The sequence below is a fragment of the Pongo abelii genome, chromosome 7, assembly GCF_028885655.2.
Source record: "Pongo abelii isolate AG06213 chromosome 7, NHGRI_mPonAbe1-v2.0_pri, whole genome shotgun sequence".
Taxonomy (NCBI): Eukaryota; Metazoa; Chordata; class Mammalia; order Primates; family Hominidae; genus Pongo; species Pongo abelii.
Genome location: NC_071992.2, coordinates 43,763,565 through 43,785,694, shown reverse-complemented (window position 1 = coordinate 43,785,694; position 22,130 = coordinate 43,763,565). Strand labels below are relative to the sequence as shown.

At 50.2% G+C, this 22,130-nt stretch overlaps 1 protein-coding gene across 14 annotated transcripts in view; it reads left to right on the top strand.

The window, feature by feature from the left end:
- ANK1 (ankyrin 1) overlaps positions 1 to 22,130 on the top strand; it is a 241,711-nt gene that overhangs the window by 166,710 nt on the left and 52,871 nt on the right. For all 14 annotated transcript variants that reach the window (XM_054561512.2, XM_063726626.1, XM_054561514.2 and 11 more), the window contains exons 4-17: positions 1,504 to 1,602; positions 2,159 to 2,257; positions 3,562 to 3,747; positions 4,949 to 5,047; positions 5,551 to 5,649; positions 5,961 to 6,059; positions 9,325 to 9,522; positions 10,974 to 11,072; positions 11,476 to 11,574; positions 12,125 to 12,223; positions 13,323 to 13,520; positions 14,099 to 14,197; positions 14,939 to 15,037; positions 20,220 to 20,417. In XM_054561512.2, the coding sequence (XP_054417487.2) occupies positions 1,504 to 1,602; positions 2,159 to 2,257; positions 3,562 to 3,747; positions 4,949 to 5,047; positions 5,551 to 5,649; positions 5,961 to 6,059; positions 9,325 to 9,522; positions 10,974 to 11,072; positions 11,476 to 11,574; positions 12,125 to 12,223; positions 13,323 to 13,520; positions 14,099 to 14,197; positions 14,939 to 15,037; positions 20,220 to 20,417 (1,770 nt within the window). The remainder of the gene's footprint in view (positions 1 to 1,503; positions 1,603 to 2,158; positions 2,258 to 3,561; positions 3,748 to 4,948; positions 5,048 to 5,550; positions 5,650 to 5,960; positions 6,060 to 9,324; positions 9,523 to 10,973; positions 11,073 to 11,475; positions 11,575 to 12,124; positions 12,224 to 13,322; positions 13,521 to 14,098; positions 14,198 to 14,938; positions 15,038 to 20,219; positions 20,418 to 22,130) is intronic.

Genomic DNA, 22,130 nt, shown 5'->3' with positions numbered 1-22,130 from the left:
CTGAGGTGGGAGGATCGCTTGAGCCCAGGAGTTGGAGGCTGCAGTGAGTTATGATGGTGCCACTGTGCTCCAGCCTGGGTGTTAGAGTGAGACCTCCAATTCTAAACACAAAATAAAACAAAACAAAAACTCACTTTCTCAGAACCTGCCTTATTTCTCAGTCTCTGCTATTGGTTCTTATCTTTTACAAAGTTTAAAACAATTACGTGCCTTGTTTTCCTCCAGTGTTTATTCTCTGCAGTTTTTCTCTCCTCTTGGATTTGGTGAACCTTTACTCATTACATTTTGCTTACTAGTATGTTGTATATTCTTTGTATTTTTCTTGGCCAGATTGTATTCCATTTATTACCCCCCATTTATTTTCTGATTTTTCTTCTCTTCCCTACATACATCATAGAGTTGATCTTACCCTTTCCTTTTCTGTCCAATACTTTCCTCACTCCCCTGCCTCCCATCTCTTTGTCCCCTCCACTGCAGCTTGTGGTCTGTGGGTATCCCTGGGACGGCATCAAACGTGTGGGCCTGAGGGACCTGCTGGCCTCCTTTCCTGGTGCTCCCAGGCCTCTCAGAGGGCTTGTTGCCTTGCAGAGTTGCAGGCTGAGCGGAGCTGCAGGTCCGCGGAAGGCCAGCTCGCTGACAAGCCTTCCAGTGTGTGTCCTGAGGGACGCCGATGTGCTGTCTGCTGGGGACAGGACGCCGCACCCACAAAGCAGATTAGATGTTCAGAAGTTGTGTGTTGGCGGGGGGTGTTTTTTTCTTTCAGTATTATTTTTCTTTTATAAAAATTTTTTATTTTTAATTATTATGGATACATAATTTTAAAAAAAGGAGTTCCTTTGTCATGGCCGCACTCTCCTTCAACCGCACATCTCAGTGTCACCTGCCCCTTCCTGCGCTATTCCAATCACACCAGCCAGTGCTGGTGGTCTTCTTTTTAAATATTTTTCTTTTTATAGATTGAGGGGGTACGATTGCAGCTTTGTTCTATGGATACACTGTGTAGTGGTGAAGCCTGGGCTGTTAGTGTGGCCATCACCCGAAGAGTGGGCATCCCACCCAAAGGATAATTTCTTATTGCCCCCACCTCCCACCCTCTGAGTCTTCAGTGTCTCTCCACCTTCTGTATGTCCACGTGTGCACATTATGTAGCTCATAATTATGAGTGAGAACATGCAGTATTTGACTTTTTGTTTCTGAGTTGCTTCATGTAAGATACTGGCCTCCAGTTCCAGACGAGTTGCTACAGAAGACCTGATTTCCTTCTTTTTTATGGCTCTTGCAGCATTGTTTGTCATAGAGAACAGGCTGTGTCTTCCTCCCTGTACTTTCAGTACGACTTCAGGATGTGCAAGGGGTCAAGCACACACGTGTGTCCTTTCTACCCCTTTTGGCCATGAAGAAAGCCCCCGGGTCCCTCAAGCAGCACCTGTCCACAGACCTTTGCTGGTCCCGTAGCAGGCCCAGTGGGAAACCGCCTCTGTTCCCTTCCCCCATGTGTTTCAGAAGGGGAACACGGCCCTGCACATCGCTGCTCTGGCTGGGCAGGATGAGGTGGTCCGGGAGCTTGTCAACTATGGAGCCAACGTCAACGCCCAGTCACAGGTAATGGATCTCTGGTCTGGACTAGAGGGTGTTGCCTTTTCACACGTGGTTCCTCTTTCCTGCTCCCTCGTGGGTCCATTGGCAGCCATGTTAACACACACACTACTGTGGGGCAGGGCCTACATTTCTCAGGAGCATGTCTCTGAGCAGTGGTGAAGGCGTCCTTTATTATTTCTCACGCATAGACCACACGTCCTAAGCATGACGGGGTTGAACTGTTGTGGACCTAAGCCAAATAGTTTGTCCAGTTACAGCCCAGGTGGAGAGAGAAACTGAGGACTGGGGGAATGAGGCATGGGGTGCAGCATTGATGAAATCAGTGAGGAGTATGTGAGCTGAAGAGACTGACCTACGGTGGCGAGGGGAGGCACAGCTTCTGTGGCCTTTTGTAATAATCCCGGTACGCCAGTCACCATGACAATGAGTTTCCTTAGGAGGGGTCAGGTGGGAGGGAATGGAATGAAGAGAGCGCTGTCCTCCAGGTAAGAGGACGTTGTGCTGGCGTCGGCCTTTCTTACATTGCGGGTGGATGCTAATGTCCTCTCTTGGTTTACAGAAAGGTTTTACACCCCTGTACATGGCAGCACAAGAGAACCACTTGGAAGTGGTTAAGTTTTTACTGGAAAATGGAGCTAACCAGAACGTAGCCACGGAAGTAAGTACCTTGGAAAAATGTCGTCACCACCAGAAGTCTCCCAGGTGTACAACCTTGCTCCAAGTGACACCTACCTGGGATGTGGCTTGGGGTGCATCCATGTCATGATGGATGACCTTTAGGTCGCTGCACTAATCCAGAGTGCTGTCAGGTTCTGCAAGGGACTAATGACAAAGTCATGGGTCTTGAAGAAGGCCCAGACACGTACCAAAGAAACAACGTCACACTTGAGGGTGTCCTTCCCGCTATGGCCAATACTTGTGACTGGAGGGGCAGGCGAAGCATGCGTGTGTATGGTTGGCAAGTTTGCATTGGGCCTTAATGAGAAAGGCTCTTGCCACAAAACCACCATGCACCCTTGGACAAGTCTCATTAGCTGTGGTCCTGAGTTTGTCATTGGTGAAATGATGAAATTGGACTAGATAGAGCCAAGGAGTCTCTTGACTCTTAACTTTGGATGGCTCAATGACATGACTGTGTTGTCATTCCGTTTTATCAGTTCCTGGGGTCCTGTGCCCCTTAGTATGTCCACAACTGAGGGAATTAATAATAGTAGCTCATGGCCAAGTGCAGTGGCTCATGCCTATAATCCAACCGCTTTGGGAGGCTGAGGTGGGAGGATCACTTGAGGCCAGGAATTCAAGACCAGCCTGGGCAACACAGCAAGACCCCGTCTCTACAGAAAAAGAAAATTAGCTGGGTGTGGTTGTGTGTGCCTTATTCCTAGCTACTTGGGAGGCTGAAGTGGGAGGCTCACTTGAGCCCAAGAGGTTAAGGCTGCAGTGAGCCATGATTGCACCACCATACTCCAACCTGAGTAACAGAGCGAGACCCTGTCTCAAAAATAAAATAATAATGATAATAATAGTAGCTCACAATTGAATTATCAGGGCCTGGTGTGGACTCTGGCCTTTGGTCGGTGTTAGTAATGTTCTTCCTTGTCAAGGCACTATCCTGGCACCAGCAGATGGGGTGAGAAAGGGAGCCGGCAAAGAATCTGAGCAGTCAAAAGTTTCTTAAAATAAGTCAAACTGGAAGCAAATTATAAAGGAAAACTAAATTAACGCTAAAGAAAAATTCGGCAGGTTCTGTGAGATTGCAGAGAAAGGAAGTGGAGGCAGGAAGGGCTTCAGGGAGGAGGTGGCATTTAGGCTGAACTTGGCGGATGAAGAGGGCTTTGGTGGAGGGAGGTCCCTCAGGCTGGGGCTGCTGGGAGCATAAGCCCGAGGGGCAAGGGTGTGTGCTGTGTGAAGGGCGGCTGGAGTCAGACGAGTCAGAGCAAAGCGTTTTCCTCCTCTGGCCAGGACGGCTTCACGCCTCTGGCGGTGGCCCTGCAGCAGGGCCACGAGAACGTCGTCGCGCACCTCATCAACTACGGCACCAAGGGGAAGGTGCGCCTCCCGGCCCTGCACATCGCGGCCCGCAACGACGACACGCGCACGGCTGCTGTGCTGCTGCAGAACGACCCCAACCCGGACGTGCTTTCCAAGGTGAGGGCGAGGAGGAGGGAGGAGCCTTGGGCCGCGGACGCCCATGGGCTCAGGGGGCACCGCGCACGCCCAGCGACTTCCCAAGCAGGAGACCCGAGCGTGCAGGGCCGGCAGTGCGCACTGAGCGCCCCCACCCCAGGACGCAGAGGGACCCCTGGACAGCCCCGCTCTAAATCCCTGGCAGATGCCCAGAAACGTGCTCTTGGCGAGCAGCGGGGATGGTTCCTGTTGCTCCAGGTCATCTGGAAATGGGTCCAGGCGGGCAGGGCAGGTCACCCTGGAACCCCAGGAGGCGGCCTTCCTGATGTTCCTTCATCTCTCCTCCCCGGCTGCCCCGTGGTGGAGGGAGGAGGCGTTCAGGGGCCGGGGTGTGGAGGAAGGGGGTCCGGGGCCCTGCACAGTCACCTGGGCACGCTCTCCGGTGTTCGGAGGCACCGCTGATCTGCTGTCTGTAGGCTGAGGCTGCTGGTTTTCTTTTAGTGGAAATGGATTTACTGGAGTTATTCACAGTCCTCTCCTGCACCCCGCCCCTCCCCTCTTCCACGGGCCCTAGATCCACTGGGTTTTGTCTGGAAAACACCTGGGTGGGGTTAGGCTTGGCTTGAGGCTCTGGAACAGAATGATGACAATGGACGGAGGCTGAGGCAGGAGGATGGTTTGAGCCCAGGAATTGGAGACCAGCCTGGACAACATAGTGAGACCCCGCCTCTAAAAATTTTTTTTTTTAATTAGCTGGGCATGTTGGTGTTCACCTGTAGTCCCAGCTACTGGGGAGGCTGCAGTGGGAAGATTGCTTGAGCCCAGGAGGTGGAGGCTGAAGTGAGCTGTGATCACATCACACTGCACTCCAGCCTGGGCAACACAGTGAGACCCTGTCTAAACCGGGGGAAAAAAAAGACCATGGCCCCATCACACTTTCATTCATGAATGAAAATCTCTTTGTCGGTGCTCACTCTGACGAGCGGGCCCACAGAGTCTGAGGTTAACATACAATTCTGGTTGCTCAGGGCAGACACCCAGCTTTTGAATACACTGTGCCATAGAGCCTCTCTTGACCCCCTTACCAAATGTTCCCTCCCATCAAAATCTCCTTTGTCTGTAAAGTCCTGTTGCCCCACCCGAGTTTCCTGCATACCAGGGCTGATTCTGAGATAGAAGTAAATCACATATGACAAGTTTCTCTGCTTCTGTTGTGCCCCAGACGGGATTCACGCCCCTGCACATTGCAGCTCACTACGAGAACCTCAACGTGGCCCAGTTGCTCCTCAACAGGGGAGCCAGCGTCAACTTCACGCCACAGGTAACCCTGGGGCAGGTGCGCCTTCACTGTCCGGGGGCTTGGGGTTGGCAGTTGCTCCTGCTTCGGCACCATGGGTTTCATCCCAGTGGCAGAAGTGCCTGTGGGTTAAACAGCCCTGCTGTCTGGTCGGGCTCCTTGCTGGCAGGTTTCTGATCATCCCCCCCCGCCCCAGGTTTCCACCTGCTTTGTCTTGAGAAAACCCTAAACTCCATTTTCCCATCCTAGAAGTGGGAAACCTGGAGGGCAGAGAGTGATTTCCAAATAACTGACTTTCCTGCCGTCTGTTATGTTGACTCTGGGAGGCATGGGCTTGGCTGGTGTGGTGGGATAACCCATCCTGTTGGCAGGTCCTTTCAGGTTTTAAAATGTCTTAGGCCAGAAATGCCCTGATAATGCCGTTGCAGGGCTGGGGGCTGGGGGTTGGGGACAAGGGGAGCGGGTGCACAGCAGCTGCATTCCAGGGAAGGATGACGCACCCTGACCATCCTGCTTCCTCCCTTCAGAACGGCATCACGCCACTGCACATCGCCTCCCGCAGGGGCAACGTGATCATGGTGCGGCTGCTGCTGGATCGGGGAGCCCAGATAGAAACCAAGACCAAGGTGGGTGCCAGCAGGCACTGTAGCCAGGCAGGGGGAGGGAGTTCCCCCCTCACGAGCCTCACCCAGAGCAGCGGGCCCTTGGTGACCTACTTAGGGATGCACCACCAGCCTCCCGGAGCCGCCTGCAGCAGTATTCTGGGCAGTGCCGCGTGCAGTGGGAGGCAATAGTAAAACTGTGCTGAGGTCGAGCTGGTGCTTGAGGAAACGTCAGCACTTGCGTGGGCTGGGATGATGCCATAGGCAGTCTTCTCTCCAAATGGCTTCTGATCGCTGCCTTTTGGGCTTTCTGTTTTTGACTTTGTATTTTAAAGGACGAATTGACACCTCTCCACTGTGCAGCTCGAAATGGGCACGTGCGAATCTCAGAGATCCTGCTGGACCACGGGGCACCAATCCAAGCCAAAACCAAGGTGAGTGCTTCCTTCCTGTGAGGTGCATTTTCTAGGCAGGGCTCCAGGTCCAACAGACCTGGCATCAAATCCTATTTCTATAAAACAGAGATGCTAATACTACTAAATGAGATAGCACCTTTGACATTTATTACAGTGCCTGTCACATAGGAGGCACTCAGTGTAGCTCTAATTCCTAACTAGATCAGGGTCGGCAAACTTTTTATCTAAAGGACCAGGTATTAGACAATTTTAGGCTTTGCAGGCCGTGGTCCCTGTTGCAATGATTCAACACTGCCAACGTAGCAGAAAAGCAGCCATAGGCAATATGCAAACTAGGGCCCGTGTTCCAATAAAATGTCATTGACAAACACTGGTGGCAGGGCAGATTTGACCCACAGGTTGTATAGTTCGCCTACTACTGCTCTAGATCAATCCCTATGTCTCTCTTCCCAGCTCCAGAAAAGACAGGCACTAAGTACTCTGAGAAGTCTTCAGAGCCTGGGCCAGACTGGAGCGAAGTTAAAAAGAAAAGAACACAGTTCTTCTCAGACTCCATTATGGGTCAGAGAAAAGGGCCATTACGTGGTTCTAACATAAGGACTTGAGTCTTCAAGGGGTGAAAGCTGTCAGCCACACAGTACTACCTGCGCCTGCTCTGGGCCCTCTGCCCCGTGAATTGAGCTGTGTCAGAGCAGAGCAAGGCAGAAGCCAGGCCCACTCACGGCTACCCAGGAGGTTTCCCATGAGCAGTTCTGTCATAAAATGATGGCTCAGACCATACAGTGAAAGCTGATTTATTCCCGACACATTATCATGTTCTGTTCTGTAGAGCTGTCGTTAATTTGGGTCATGATTCATAGTCCCCACGCTGGTTCTTGCATGTGTCTGTGTGTGCTGTTGCATGAGGGTGTTCCTCTACTAAAAAGCGTTTCTCATTTAACCCTCCATCCTTGGCTGATTTGCTGTGTGACTATGAACATGTGTCTTGCCCTCTCTGTGTTTCAGTTTCCTCATCTGGAGAGCCCCCACCCTCTCTCCTAGGATTGTTGGGATGACCATGTGAGATAATGTCTTCAAAAGCATATCTAAAAGTAAAACTCCTCAGCTAAATGAAAGTAGAATTGCTACTATCAATTAAATTATTAGGAAATTCTCAACATTTTTCCAGGAGTGCTGTATTTAAACATAATACATGGCCAGAAGTTAAGATTTTTTGTTTTATTATCCAGATCATTAGAATGGGGCTGAAAAGAATGCTTATGAAAATTCCTTACTGAGAATATGTGACTTTTCAATTGGGAACTATGGTACGACCTTTCTGAAATGCAAGTGTAACTAACTGAGTTAGCTCGGTCCACCTTAACAAAGAACCACACGCTGAGTGGCTTAAACAACAGAAACTTACTGTCTCACACTTCCAGAAGCTGGAGGGTCAAGATCAAGGTGTCAGCAGGGTTGGTCCTTTTTTTTTGAGATGAAGTCTCACTTAGTCACCCAGGCTGGAGTGCAGCGGTGTGATCTCCACTCACTGCAACCTCCGCCTCACAGGTTCAATCGATTCTTGTGCCTCAGCTTCCTGAGTAGCTGGGATTGCAGGCATGTGCCACCACGCCTGGCCTGTTTTTGTATTTTTAGTAGAGATGGGGATTCACCATGTTAGCCAGGCTGGTCTCGAACTCCTGGCCTCAAGTGATCTGCCCACCTTGGCTTCCCAAAGTGCTGGAATTACAGGGGTGAGCTACAGTGCCTAGCAGGGTTGATTCCTTCTGAGGCTGTGAGGGAGCATCTTTTCCCAGTCTCTCCCTGAGCTTCTGGTGGTTTGGGCACAATCTTTGTTTTCCTTGGCTTGTAGAGCATCATGCTGACCTCTGCCTTCATCTTCATGTGACATTTTCCTGCTGTGCAGGTGTCCAAATCTCCCTGTTTCTAAGGATGCCAGTCATAGATTAGAACTCACACTAATGACCTCATTTTAGCTTATTATCTCCCCAAAGATCCTGTTTCCAAACAAGGTCACGTTCTGAGGTCCTGGGGGTTAAGACTGCAGCATGTGAATTTTGTGAGACCTAATTCAGCCTATAACACTAACATCTGCTGTCATGGAACCTGATTTGCGTCTTCCTTGATGAAAATCCTCTCATTTCCACTTTCTAAAAGCTGAAATCCCAGGTCCTGAGCTCCTAGCCTTTCTTGGTGCAACTCCAGCCTCCTCTCCAGCCTGGCTCCATGCTTGCAATCACCTTGCCCCAGACTGTCAAACTGCATGGAGGCCCCTGGGTTCCCCTAGGGTAGTTGCCTCTGTGATGTTGCACACGCTGCTCCCTTCACTAGGATGTTCTTCCCCTTTGGTCCTCCTGGTGAATTTCCATTCAGCTCCTTTCAAGTCCTAGCTCAGGCCTCACCTCCTCCCTCCCAATGCCCCTCCTTCATCAGGGATGCCATCTGTCTGTGCACACCTCTGTGCTTTGATCATCCCACTTCAGGGCACTGAAAGACAACACCATGTCTATCTACAAGCTTCCTTGGGCCAGGGGTTATGTCTGTTCTCTTCTGTTTCCCCAGAGCTTAACCCATACTGGGTGCACATTAATCACTTGATAAATATGTGTTGAATTAATGTCTGAATGAATGAATGAGTCTCCTCTCTCTTTTATGTTTTTTAAACAAATTGCTGTTTGAGAAATGAGTATCCTTAACAGAATTTTCTTTAACTGAACTGCATTTGATAGGGACAAGGAACAGAGGGATTTAGATCCAAGTTCTATTTTATCATAATTCATTCATTCATTCATTCATTCAAAATCACATAATTTAAGGACCATGATGTGTGTTACATGCATCATGGGGCATTTAATGGCACCGTGGGGCATTTAATGAGAAATATTAGGCTAAGTCACTGATCTTAAGAGGCGTATAAGTAAAGAGAAAAGATACACTCCCCTAAAAAGTTAGCTATGAATATAATTGGGCAAATATGAGAATAAGGTCTGAGCGCATGGTGCAGGTAAGGAAAGCCCACAGGAGTCTAGGGTGGTCAGGGATGGCTTTCTGGAAGAGGTGGGTCTGCTGGACATGGTTTTGAAGGTTTGGCCAGGTGGAAAGGAGAATGCCTGTGGTCAGAGACCGGCAGGAGTGTGGGGGCCGGGGTGAGCCAAGCTCCCTCCGGAGCCTTATGGAAGCATCGTGTAGGGAAGAAGTAGGGAGTGATGTTGGAATCGTCCTGAATCTCCATGCTCGGTCCCCAGAAGGCTTTGTGATTGCCTGTGTTTTCCTCTTTACCCAGAACGGCCTGTCCCCAATTCACATGGCAGCTCAGGGAGACCACCTCGACTGTGTCCGGCTCCTGTTGCAATATGACGCAGAGATAGACGACATCACCCTGGACCACCTGACCCCGCTCCACGTGGCTGCCCACTGCGGACACCACAGGGTGGCCAAGGTCCTTCTGGATAAAGGGGCCAAACCCAACTCCAGAGCCCTGGTGAGTGGGGGGGCTGCTGGAGAAGGTGCAGAGTGGCAGGGCAGGCTGGGGGCAGGACCAGAGAGGCATGGCTGGGCCTGTGGGAAGGGTGGCAGGTGCCTGGAGCTCCCCGGATTCGAGGCCTGAGCAGTGGGGTGTGACAGCACTGGACGGTGGGGGCCTGGTGTGCACCCCTCCTGCACCCTCCGCTGCACACCCAGCTGGGTATCGACCCCTGCCCCTGGTGACCAGGCCGAGGTCAGGGGTGAGTTTGGGCCCAGGAGACCGGACTCAGGAAGCATCCTGCATGGTAGGTGTGCGGGCTTGGGGCGTCTCTCCAGTGGAGCCAGGCCTGGAGCTGAGTGATTCCTTAGAGGCTGCGTGGCTTTTTGAGCTGCTTTGGGGATGAGTGAGATGGCCAGAGCTGAGCATCCTTCGTCCACAGAGGGGCTTGCAGTTCTCATGGCACTTGTGTAAAGGGAAGCTCAGGCCCAGAGCAAATCCCTCCTGTGGTTCCTCTGCCTCCTTCCCAGGACAGGGGCTCCCAGGGAGTCTGGGGATCCAGTAGGGCTGTAGCTTTGCACTAAGCATGCCTGTAACCACATCTCCTCTCTGCCTCTTCCCAAGGCAGCAGAACTGAGGGGCAGGATATCCTCCAGGGATGGCAGAGGATGGCTCATTCATTCATTCATTCACTCACTCAAAAAAGCTTTCACTGAGCAGTGCCCGCAGGCCACATACTGTTGTAGGGGAGTTGGGATTTCCCAGCCTCAGGACTATTGACATTTGGGGTCAATATTTGTGGTCTTGTGTGCTGTAGGATGTTTAGCAGCATCCGTGGCCTCTACCCACTAGGCACTCATAGCTCTCCTTCCCTAGTTAACAATAAAAAATGTCCCCAGACATTGCCACATGTTTTGGGGGTGAGGTGCAAACGATACCCCCACCACCACCTCCTATATTTGAGAACCACTGCCTTAAGTGGGTAAAGCACTGAAAAAAACAGACAAAAACAAATACACATTTCTGCCCTTCAGAGTTTACATTCAGAATACATCACACTTTAGAGCAGAAATCCATTTCACTAAAAATGATCAGTGGTTTCAGGGAAGAGGGAACATGATTTGCTTCACGAAAGTACTCTTTTATTGTAAATTTACCTTTAGGGGGCTTTAAATGGCAGGATCTTTTAGTGCATCTGAAATATGAATAAATTTTTAAAAAAGGTTTATAAACAACATGTTCAGGAACATATCTAGTGCATGAAGTGAGAGCCACCTGTCTCTTACATGATTTGCATTAATTGACATTATAAGACTAATCAATTGGCATTAATTCATTGATTGGTCTATGGGCATCTGCTGGTGGCCTGGGCAGCAGCTGCCTTTTAGAGCAGCCAGGTGGTCTTCTGGGCGTTCCTTGGGCCCGTGTGTAAGCCCCTGCTTGTCTGTCTCCCTTTGTGTGGGCTGCAGAATGGCTTTACCCCCTTACACATCGCCTGCAAAAAGAACCACGTCCGTGTCATGGAGCTGCTGCTGAAGACGGGAGCCTCGATCGACGCAGTCACCGAGGTAAGAGAGACTGCAGAGGAGCCTGGGGGCAGGCCCGTGGTCTCCCCCGACCCACCTTCTCCAAGAGTCGCTCTTTGTAGCTTTGTGTGGCTGCAGGGGTATGTGTGTCTGCAAGTCTGGACTGCTGGAAGGAATGAATCAGGGGTGACTAAGACAAGGGAACGTGAGTCAAGTCTCACGGAGCTTTCCAAGATCAGACACAATTTTTGCAAGTTGTAAGAGTGGGCACGACTTGCCCACAGTAATTTTTTTCTCCAACCATTTTCTTGGAAGCAAACCCACCTCATATAGCTCCCTTTTCTTGGAAAACCATTTGTGAAAGCGTTAGATACCGTCAGGTTCTCTCTTCTTCAGGGGAGCGGAAAGACTCCCACTTATCTGACTCCACCTTTTTCTGTTTCAGTCTGGCCTGACACCTCTCCACGTGGCCTCCTTCATGGGGCACCTTCCCATCGTGAAGAACCTCCTGCAGCGGGGGGCGTCGCCCAACGTCTCCAACGTGGTAAGCCCTCAGGCAGGCAGGGGCTTGCTCCTCTAGACCAAGAGCTCAGAGGGCAGCTTTCACCAGTGCTCCCAGGCCTACCCTCTGGGGACAGAGCTACAATTCCCAGAACAGCCAACGCTTCAGACTGGGGGAGGACATCCCTGTGTACTGACGCTTTGTGGATTAAATTTCTCACACATCCGTAAACCTTGGAGGTTTTGTTTTGGACAATAATTTTGGAACGTCTATAAGTGTTCACTGGGAATACATTTACATTTTTGAATATTCATTAGCTCCGGGGTTTACTTTTCAGTGTACCTAGAATACACAGACACACACATAAACTCACATACACGCATGCACCTGCACACATGTGCACACACACACACATACATACATGCGCATGCACACATGCACACACACCAGGTTAAAGAGCTGCTTGCTGGGGCAACTCCACCTCTTGGAAAAAAACCCACCAAGCCACTCCAGGCTGCACTTCCTAGCTCTGTGTGTGCCGTTTTGGACAGCAGGCATGTATGAACAGTTCTATAATTTTGTTATTTTATAGAAAGTGGAGACCCCGCTACATATGGCAGCCAGAGCCGGGCACACGGAAGTGGCCAAATATTTACTCCAGAACAAAGCCAAAGTCAATGCCAAGGCCAAGGTGAGTAGTGAAGGCAGGAAGGGAAGGGTTTCAGATGTGAGCAGTTCCGGTACTGTGCAGAGAACCCATCCTCATTCCAGGCGGGGCTGCAGTGCTGTGGCCTGGGGATCACTTTTCATCCCGATCAGGTCTCTCTGAGCGCTCAGATTCTGCTTTGCAGGGGGTTTGAGAAGACCAGGGATATTTTTGCATGAGAGCCACATTTCTTTAAAATAAGGAAAGTCCAAGGTGCGTGGCTGGCCCGAGTATGTCTTGGGCTAACGATGACAGTTGCCATATAAGGAGGGGGGCAACATTTGAAGAAAGCATTGCCAGCGAAAATCAGGCAAGAATTACTTGATCTAAAACCGAAGAGTTCCCCCTTACTGTAATCACATTTTGCGGGGATTGGAGGAGTAGGCAGTGAGAAGAGCTGTGGAGTTTGCCAGTTGCTCACTTGGCCAACAGCAGGCTTCCTAACCACAGGCCACGATGGGTTCTCCTTAGAGTCAGGCCTGTGATTTGTGTTTGGGGCCCTCGAGGGAAGCCTCCAGCTGCGCCCCATGAGACCTGGCCCAGGCAGCCCGACAGCAGCATTCAGAAACAGGAAGTGGGGGGGCGTGGGTGGAAAAGTCCTCATTCTCTGTCAGCAGTTGAGACTCCCCTGATCCCAGTACAGAGAAAATCAAAGTAGAGTTCAAGCAGAAAGACAAGCGCATCCACTCAGAAAGGATATGGGAGATGGATGAGCAGCCACACTGCATTGAGTGCCTTTTATGCACCAAACGCAGAAACCATGTACATTATCCGCTTGATCCCAGCTGAGCCCTAGCAAGTAGACGTTATTATTCCCATTTTACAGATGGGAGGGCTGGGCCTTTGGGAAATAAGGTAGAAATAACAGCTCACCTGAAGAACTGTTGTAAGGATTCAATAGGATACAGCATATTGGTTCCTGTAACTCAGAGACTTGATTCGAATCCTGACTCTTCATCTTAGCTGTGTGACCTTGAGAAGGTCACTTGCCCTCTCTGGCCCCTGCCTTGCTTCTCTGTAAGATGAAAAGTTGGATTTGGTAACATCAGCGTTTCTTCTTCTTTGTTTTCCCTTCGGGGTTCAGGATGACCAGACCCCACTTCACTGTGCAGCTCGCATCGGCCACACAAACATGGTGAAGCTCCTGCTGGAAAATAACGCCAACCCCAACCTGGCCACCACCGCTGGGCACACCCCTCTGCACATTGCAGCCCGTGAGGGCCACGTAGAAACAGTCCTGGCCCTTCTGGAAAAGGAAGCATCCCAGGCCTGCATGACCAAGGTACAGCCTCCCCCGTCGCGGTCTAAGGAAGCAACAGGCTCACTCAGCCAGGCCTGGAGCTCAGAGGGGAATTCCCGCCTGGTTCTCTTTGTCACCTCAATGATGCTGCAAGCAGCTGGAAGGGTCATCACACTCGGGGCTGGCCACCACCTGCAAGCCCGATGTGTCTCCATCCTTCCCCAAAACAGGAGGTCAACCACAGCTTCTCACACACCCAGCCAGCCTTCATACATTTATCATGGCACAATTATTAGTCGAAACCTGCTTTGGGCAAGTCACAGACAGGTTCTGGGGATATGAGAAGGATTAAGACTCATACCCTGCCCTCAGCTAGCAAGCAATCAACTACCACTGTGAGGTGGTTGAGACCTTCTTGCCAGAGGAGTGTGGACAGCAAGTGCAGGGATGCCTGCCAACTCCTGAGGTCTTCGGCCCCCCGGAGGGCTCAAAAATGGCTGTGCCTTTGCTTTCATTGGCCTCTCCATGCCAGCGGAGGTGCAGCCTCCTTTGCCGTGGGCCCTTTCTCCGGGGAGGACAGCCCTGGGGCCCCGAGGTCCTGACAGCCTGTTTCTCCTCAGAAAGGATTTACCCCTCTGCACGTGGCAGCTAAGTACGGGAAGGTGCGGGTGGCAGAGCTGCTGCTGGAGCGGGACGCACACCCGAATGCTGCCGGAAAAGTGAGTTTGAACCCCGCCCTCCCCTGCAGCTCTCAGGTTAGAGGCAAGGACAGAGGATGGACTTCAGCACTTGCAGATTCCATCTCTTGCCTGTGTTGTCCATCTTTTTTTTTTTTTTTTTTTTGAGACAGGGTCTCACTCTATTGCCCAGGCTGGAGTGCAGTGGTGCCATCACGGCTCACTACAATTTTGACTCCTGGGCTCAAGCCGTCCTCGGGTGTCAGTCTCCTGAGTAGCTGGGACTACAAGCAGTTGCCACCATGCCCGGCTAACTTAAAAAAAATTATAGAGACAGGGTCTCACTATGTTGCCCAGGCTAGTCTCAAACTCTGGGCTCAGGTGATCTTCCCTCTTCAGCCTCCCATAGCTCTGGGATTACAGGTGTGAGCCACTGCACCCGGCCTGTTTATATTTCCATGGGTAGCCATCGAGAGAGAATGGCCTTTGGAAAGACTGGCCTTTCTGTCAAAGGCCTTATCCTTTTGGAAAGACCCGAGACACTTGCCTTCTCTGGGCAAGTGTGTTGATCTCACTGCCCACGTCCCCCCCCGTTCCCACAGGGCCGATGACATTCTGTCGTGACTCCAAGTTCAGACTGGCCTGGGAAGGATTTTAAACAGGATTTTACTGTATAAAATAGGTGCTCCCATGCCTAAAGGGATGGAGAAAGTCCATGCCTAAAGTCCTAGGAGAAAGTCCGTGGGAGTGACAGCTGGCCTCTTTTGTCTTTGTCCCCTGCAGAATGGCCTGACCCCCCTGCACGTGGCCGTCCATCACAACAACCTGGACATCGTCAAGCTGCTGCTTCCCCGGGGCGGCTCCCCGCACAGCCCTGCCTGGGTAAGGCCGGCCCCTCTCCCCAGCTGTCCCTGGAAAGCAGGTCACCTGCTACCTTCCAGTCCCTCAGGGAGGGGGGTTTCCACAGCAGCCCAAGGGTTTTGCGTTCTGTTGCTATTTTTACCTCAGAAATCACGCCTCACTTTCACACATGTTACCTGCCCTGTAATCACGCTATTTAGGGCCCAGGAGTGGGACGGGAAGTGGGTAACAATTCCCAGCCAGGGGTTACCTTGCAGAGGCAGAACTTGTTTTATACAACAAATGTGTCCCCAAGCAGTTGCACGTCAGCTGGGTTTTGTAAACTGACTGTCAGAGGTCAGTATGGATAAAAATCCCTGGGGAGTGGTGAGCCTGGTTCTAGCATTGCTGGATTCTGACTCCGTGGGACTGTGCAGTGTGGCCTGGAAGCCTCATTTTTAACCTACTCTCTGCGTGGTTCTGAGGCTGGGGTCACAGCGACCGTACTTTGAGAAATCCTCAGGACTGCTGGTGAGCTTGCTGGAACCTGGAAGCAAGGGACCTGTTTAAAACGAGAGTGATCACCTCCAAATTCATTTCTCTCTGAGATCAGACTTTTAGATGATGGCATTTTTGTAGGGAGGCTCACCTGAATATGAGACACATTGACCCAGCCTCACACCAGCTTCGGAGGCGAGCTGCTCAGAGCAGCAGGTTCCGTGACCCTTGAGGGAATCAGAGGAGGGAGCAGATGGGTTGCTTCTGGAAGACCCCATGGGGTTGGGTAGTACAAGGATAAAGCTGGAAGGACCATTTTTGGGAACAGGCTGCCCGCTGTGGGAAGGCAAGGCTGTGTAGGGATAGGCACCACGGGACTGGTGGCCAGCAGGGAGAAGGGGAGAGGAGAGGGAGCGGGGCCAGGAAGACAAAAGCCACACGCAGTCCCCGCACTCTATGGGGCAGCCAGGCGCATGGGAAACAGGATAATTTATGGGAGATCCGTCATGTGGCAGGCATCCAAGTGCCGCAGAGAAGGAGCCTCGGGGTGGGACCCCGTGTGACTCCGGCCAACACCTGCTGGCTTAGGGCCACCGCAGCCCAGGCAGGGAGCATCAGTGCCAGTTTTGCCGGGCTTCAGCGCGTCCTCCCTCCCTGGACAGATGCGTGTCCCCATCTTGCAGCATCACACTTCTAGATGCCGGCTCCCAACAGCTCTGTCTCCTTCTGTCCTCGCTGCTGCTGCAGTGAGCCCCACGTCGCTGTGCAGAGGGAGCACATGGCCCTGCTGCGATGTCGACTTACTCCTGCCTCTAAAAATAAAAACCTGGACTCCCGTCCTCCTCACTCCCCTACTTATATAAAAGGAACGGGAGCCAGGTTCATTATATTTAAAGATAACTAAATCCAAGCACAAACCCTGTACAGATGGGCTTTGTTTCCATGGCAAAAAATAGTTTCCAAAGTAGTCTGGCAATTTTGTAGAATTTCACATGCAAATCTCTCTGCACCCAAACCAAACCCTCCCCTTTCTAATTTTGATGCTAATGTTGTTTGAACATTTGGGCAGAGCTCCCTCGGTGTGCATTCCTTAGGATGGGCTCATTTCCTTGGGAAAGAAAAGCCTTTTGCGGGCACACATTCCTCCCTCCCCTCTCCGTGACTTTCCAGCCTAGTTGTCCTTGTCCTTGTCACCTGCAGAAGTTCATTTGTTCCTTTTAGTCCTGGTTTAGGGGAAGCTCAGAGGGGCAGTCCATGTTCTGAGAGTGACAGTGGCACTTGTATCTCAATTTTAACCAGAGGTTTACCTGGTAGCCTGAGCCATGTCCAGGGCAGGCCTACCCTTGGGCAGGATAGGGGGCTGGCCTTGCCAGTGTGGACATCACTGCTTCCCAGGTGGCCTGGGATTCCTGAGGATACATCCATGAACACACTGCAGATTGCTCAAGTGATGGTCCTTTGTACATTAAAAGATGGCCTAATAGGGCTGGGCACGGTGGCTCAAGCCTGTAATCCCAGCACTTTGGGAGGCCGAGGCAGGAGGATTGCTTGAGGTCAGGAGTTCAAGACCATCCTGGCCAACATGGTGAAACCCCGTCTCCACTAAAAATACAAAAATTAGCTGGGCATGGCGGCGTGCACCTGTAATCCCAGTTACTTGGGAGGCTGAGGCAGGAGAATCACTTGAACCTGATAGGCAGAGATTGTGGTGAGCCAAGGTCTCACCACTGCACTCCATCCAGCCTGAGCAAGAGAGCGAGACTGTCTCAAAAAAAAAAGAAGATGGCCTAATAATCGTTGCTTTCATGTAGTTATTAATGGAAAAGCCAGACTCCATAAAGTATTTTTGAGGTTTATTCTGGGCCAATGTGATAACCATGGCCCTGGGCAACACAGTATCAAGAGATCCTGAGAAAGTGTGTCTGCGGTGGGTTACAGTTTGGTTTTATACATTTAGGGAGGCAGGAGTTACAGGCAAAGACATAAATCAATACATGGAAGGTATATATTGACAAAAATACCTAGAAAGGCCCAGAGGTTATAGGCAGATTCCGAGATTCTTTAATTTGCAGTTGGTTAAAGGAGTAAAGCTTTATCTAAAGTTTGGAATCAGCAGAAAAGAATTAAGTTGAGATAAGGGTCTGTTCACCAGGGTCCTGGGCTGAGTGACCTCCAGGGGGCATGTGACTCAGCCCTTGCCTACTGTGGCCTTGGGTCCTGTTGATAATCTGGTGTCTTGTCACAAAGAGTCCCTTTGGTTAGTCTTATGATCTGTTTTAACATGAATGCCGGTCAGTTGCGCCTGAACTCCTAAAGGGAGTGGATATAGCAAGGCGTATCCAACCTCCCTTCCTTCCTGGCTGGGAATTCAGTTTTGAAGGTTTTTCTGGGATCTCTTTGGCCCAGATGGGATCTGTTTGGGGACTTAGGGTTTTATTTTTCATTTACATGGTGAAAACCTTCTCTGGGCCAGCGCTGACTGGTGCTCCGTGTCTCATTGTGGGGAGGCTTAACTCCGTGTTGAGCCGACCCTGCATCTCAGGCTGGATCTGCGGCATCGCACCCCATTCCTTTGCTCTCTTTTAATACAGTGCAAAAATCATGTTGTTTAATTAAACTTACTATAATCCAAATGCCAATCTTGTTACATGAACAGAACCTACAAAGAACAATTTAATGTTTCTCATAACATAATCAAATTAAAAAGGAAGAATACTAGAAAGGATTATCACATGTCATTCTTCGAAGAGAATGATTTTTCAATTTAATTCAATTCCTCGGGTAAGTCACAACTTTTTGTTTCACCACAAAAGCCGCCTATGGGCCCACCTTGCTGAGCTTTCCCTGTACCCAGGGCTTTGACTGCCTTGGCCAGCCCCTTTCTTTCCCTTTCCTGACCAGTGATCCTGGCAGAATCAGAAATGTTGGTTTCCACAGTAAGAGAGTGGCTGGCAGGGAGAACTCAGTCCTCAGCCAGAGGAATGCTGGCAGAGGTGGGGAAATCTCGTGCCCTGAGACAGATCCCACATTGGGCAGCCATCTGCTATGGGCCTGGGTGGGCTTATGTCCAGGACGTCCTCCAGCCTGGCATTGCCCTTAACCCTGAGTGCCCTAGGGCCTTGCTACTGAAAGTGTGATCCCTGGACTAGCATTGTCAGCATCACCTGGGGGCTTGCTAGAAATGCACAATCTCGGGCCCTCCCTAGCGCCTCTGAATCAGACACTGCATTTTAACAAGGTCTGAAGGGATTTGTGTACACATCAGAGTTTGAGAACCACTGTTCTAGCTGGAATTACCTGGGCTGTGCAATCAGAAGGTCAAGGTTGGGTTATCTGTTGTTCTGCTTACTATGTGACATTAGATAAGGCGCTTAACCTTACAGAGAATTGGCCTCTTTCTCCACACAACAGGATAATAAAAATGCCTGCCTTAGTGACCTTATGTGGTTTTAATGAAGCTCAAAAAAACGCAGGTGAAAGTGGTTTTCGGCAGTGATGAGCAAAGGTGCCCACCTGGGAACTGTCTCTTGCCTGCAGGGAGATAAGGAGTGTGCTCCAGAATGTAAACCCATGCGCTGCTTCCTTCACTGAGACAGTCTTGCTATCAATAATAATAATAAAAACAAAAATTGGCTGAATAAACAGTGCACAGTGACATCATTGATTTACTTTTGAGGCAAGCTCCTTCATCTCGTTGTGCAATTATAATGTCTTGCAAACCAGTGCACTGCAAAACCATGACACACGGGTGCATTACTTTTTAAAATTTTTATGTGTGGAGACAGGATCTTACTCTGCTCCAGGCCATAGTGCAGTGGTACGATCAGAGCTCACTGCAGCCTCCAACTTCTTAGCTCAAGCCATCTTCCCACCTCAGCCTCCTGAGTAGCTGCAGGCGTGCACCACCATGCCCAGTTAATTTTTTAATTTTTTTGTAGAGATAGGGTCTAGCTATGTTGCCCAGGCTGGTCTCAAACTCCTGGCCTCAAATGATCCTCTCACCTCAGCCTCCCAAAGTGTTGGGAATACAGGCATGAGCACTGTGCCCTGCCAACTTTTTATATCTTAATTTTGGAACATACCTTCACGTATAGTATCATGTTTGATCCACCTAACAACTTTGAGAAATGAGCAAGATAGATGTTATTATCCACTTTTAATGACTTAAAAGATACAGAAGGAAGTCTAGGTCGTGGAACATCTTGCCCTGGGTCACACAGGTAGTTAACAGTGGAGTGAGGACTGTCCCACATCCTCAAGTCCCTTGCCGGGTGCATGTCCCTTAAACCACCCTGCCTAATGCCGGCAAGGCCCAGAGGGCAGCACTTGGCCCAGTTGCACTGGGAAAGAAAAGGGGCTGATGTTTCTTTTTCTTTATGAAATATTTGGGGTTTTCGGCTCTTATTGCAGGAGGGAAGAAATGAGAATCCTTCATTTCCTTACCCAGCCTTCCAGTTATTCTCTTCCTGTCCAGCAGTTTGTCAAAGCATAACAGAAAACAGATGGTGAAAAAAGATGGACATATAGAGGCTATGCAAGCCTGAGGAGCTGTCTCCAAATCAAATGGATTTTGTTTGTTTGTTTACCTAAATTGCTCCTGGGTGATGCCAGCCCTGCTCACTGGGTGTCCAGCCGGCCAAGAACCAGACTCAGCCCCTGCTTGTGTGTTGATATTGTCAGCTCAGCATTCGTGTAACCAGGCTCTGGGTGGCTTCTTCTGTTTCAGAATGGCTACACCCCTTTGCACATCGCTGCCAAGCAGAACCAGGTGGAGGTGGCCCGTAGTCTGCTGCAGTATGGGGGCTCAGCAAACGCCGAGTCGGTGCAAGGTGTGACGCCCCTTCACCTGGCCTCCCAGGAGGGCCACGCAGAGATGGTGGCTCTGCTGCTCTCGAAACAAGCCAATGGCAACCTGGGGAACAAGGTAGGCACGGCGTCTTCGGATCTGCCCTGGAGTGCTGGATAACAACGTGTGGTGTCTGCATATTGAGCATCCATGTGTGCCCAGGTTCTGAGTTAGGGGTGTGTGTGTGTAATCCTTGGAACAGCCCTGTGTACATTTCACCTTCATTTTATAAATGAATAAACAGAGTCAGAAAGGTTGCTTATTCCCAAGGTGGCAGGATTCTGAGCCTTTCTGATGCCAAAGCCTTTGCTGATCTTTTAAACAGATTGACTTAAGGATCTGCAGAAAGATCAATATTAAAATCCAAATACACCTTCCCAAATATAGGCCGGTGCCTACCTTCAGGAGTGCATTCTGTTATTTGGGACTAAATATTCTATGTTCCGTGGGAGAAAGATATTTTTAAAAATACTGACCTATACACTAGGAGTTCTCACTCCAGCGACAATAGGTATGTGAGGATAAAGCCTTCTAAAATTGCGCACACATCTGGGGAGGAAGGGCACGTGAGCAGTTTTCTGGGTGAAGCATTCATAGTGTTTCTCAGCTTCTCAAAGGAATGTGTGACCCATAAAAAAGACTAAAAATCACTTCTTTTTTAAACAACAATTTTATCGAAATATAATTCACCTAGAAGTCACCCTTTCAAACTCTACAATTCAATGTTTTTTAGTATTTTTACAGAATTCAGCAGCCTATGATCTAACTCTAGAACACTTTCATCACTCCGAAAGGAAACCCCGTACCCATTAGCAGTCACTTCTCATTTCCCCCAGAGCCCCCAGTCCTTCACAACCGCAAATCTTTCAGTCTCTAGGAATTTGCCTGTTCTGGACATTTCATATACGTGGAACCATGCAATGTGAAGAACCACTTCTTTGATGATAAATTCACATAGCACACATTCAGAAAGGCAAGCATTTTCAGGGCAACTTAAGATTTCTTAAAAATCTGGCACATTTTTTACAAAATCTGGCACGTTTTGTACAAATTTGAACAGTTGACCCCCAATGAGGGAACCATTCTGGTAGGATCATTATATTCATTATATCTCATGGCATTCTGGGTTCCTTCACTGTCCCACTTAATGTGAGCTTTGCAAGGAGACAGTAAGGTGACTGGAAACCCACTCTGTCATCCGCACGCTGCTGTCATGAGGCAGATTATTGGTGTTAGCTCAAGAATGAGGCAGAGCGCCCGCCTGAGAGGCTGACACAGTCACTCCTCAACCGAGGGCTGTTCTCATTTGAGCCACCCCTGCCTGCCTGCAGGAGGGGCCCACCGGTTCTGGCTGCAGCGGTGTGTGGTGGGGCATCATGACTGCCCACAAGCCTCTGGTCAGCCTGCGGGGTGTGCAGAAGGCAGAGGAGGGCAAGTGGAGTCCTGTAGAGGGGACACGGTCTGTGCCTGCAGAGAAATCCAGCTTTGTTGGTCCCACGTTAGCAAAGGGTACTGAGGCAAAGTCCAGGGGAGAGAAGACTTTTCTGACATTTTCATGTGGGTGCCCACATATCAAACAACATCTCTGATACCTTACTGCCTTCCTGAGGAAGCTGTGATGCCACGTTCAAGAATATGGTCCGTTCACTCCTGGTGGGATGCTCTGCCCTCTTGACCATGCCAGCACTGGCTGTGCAGTGATAACAGTATGGTACATTATTTATTTATTTATTTAAGATGGAGTCTTGCTCTGTCACCCAGGCTGAAGTGCCGTGGTGCAATCTTGGCTCA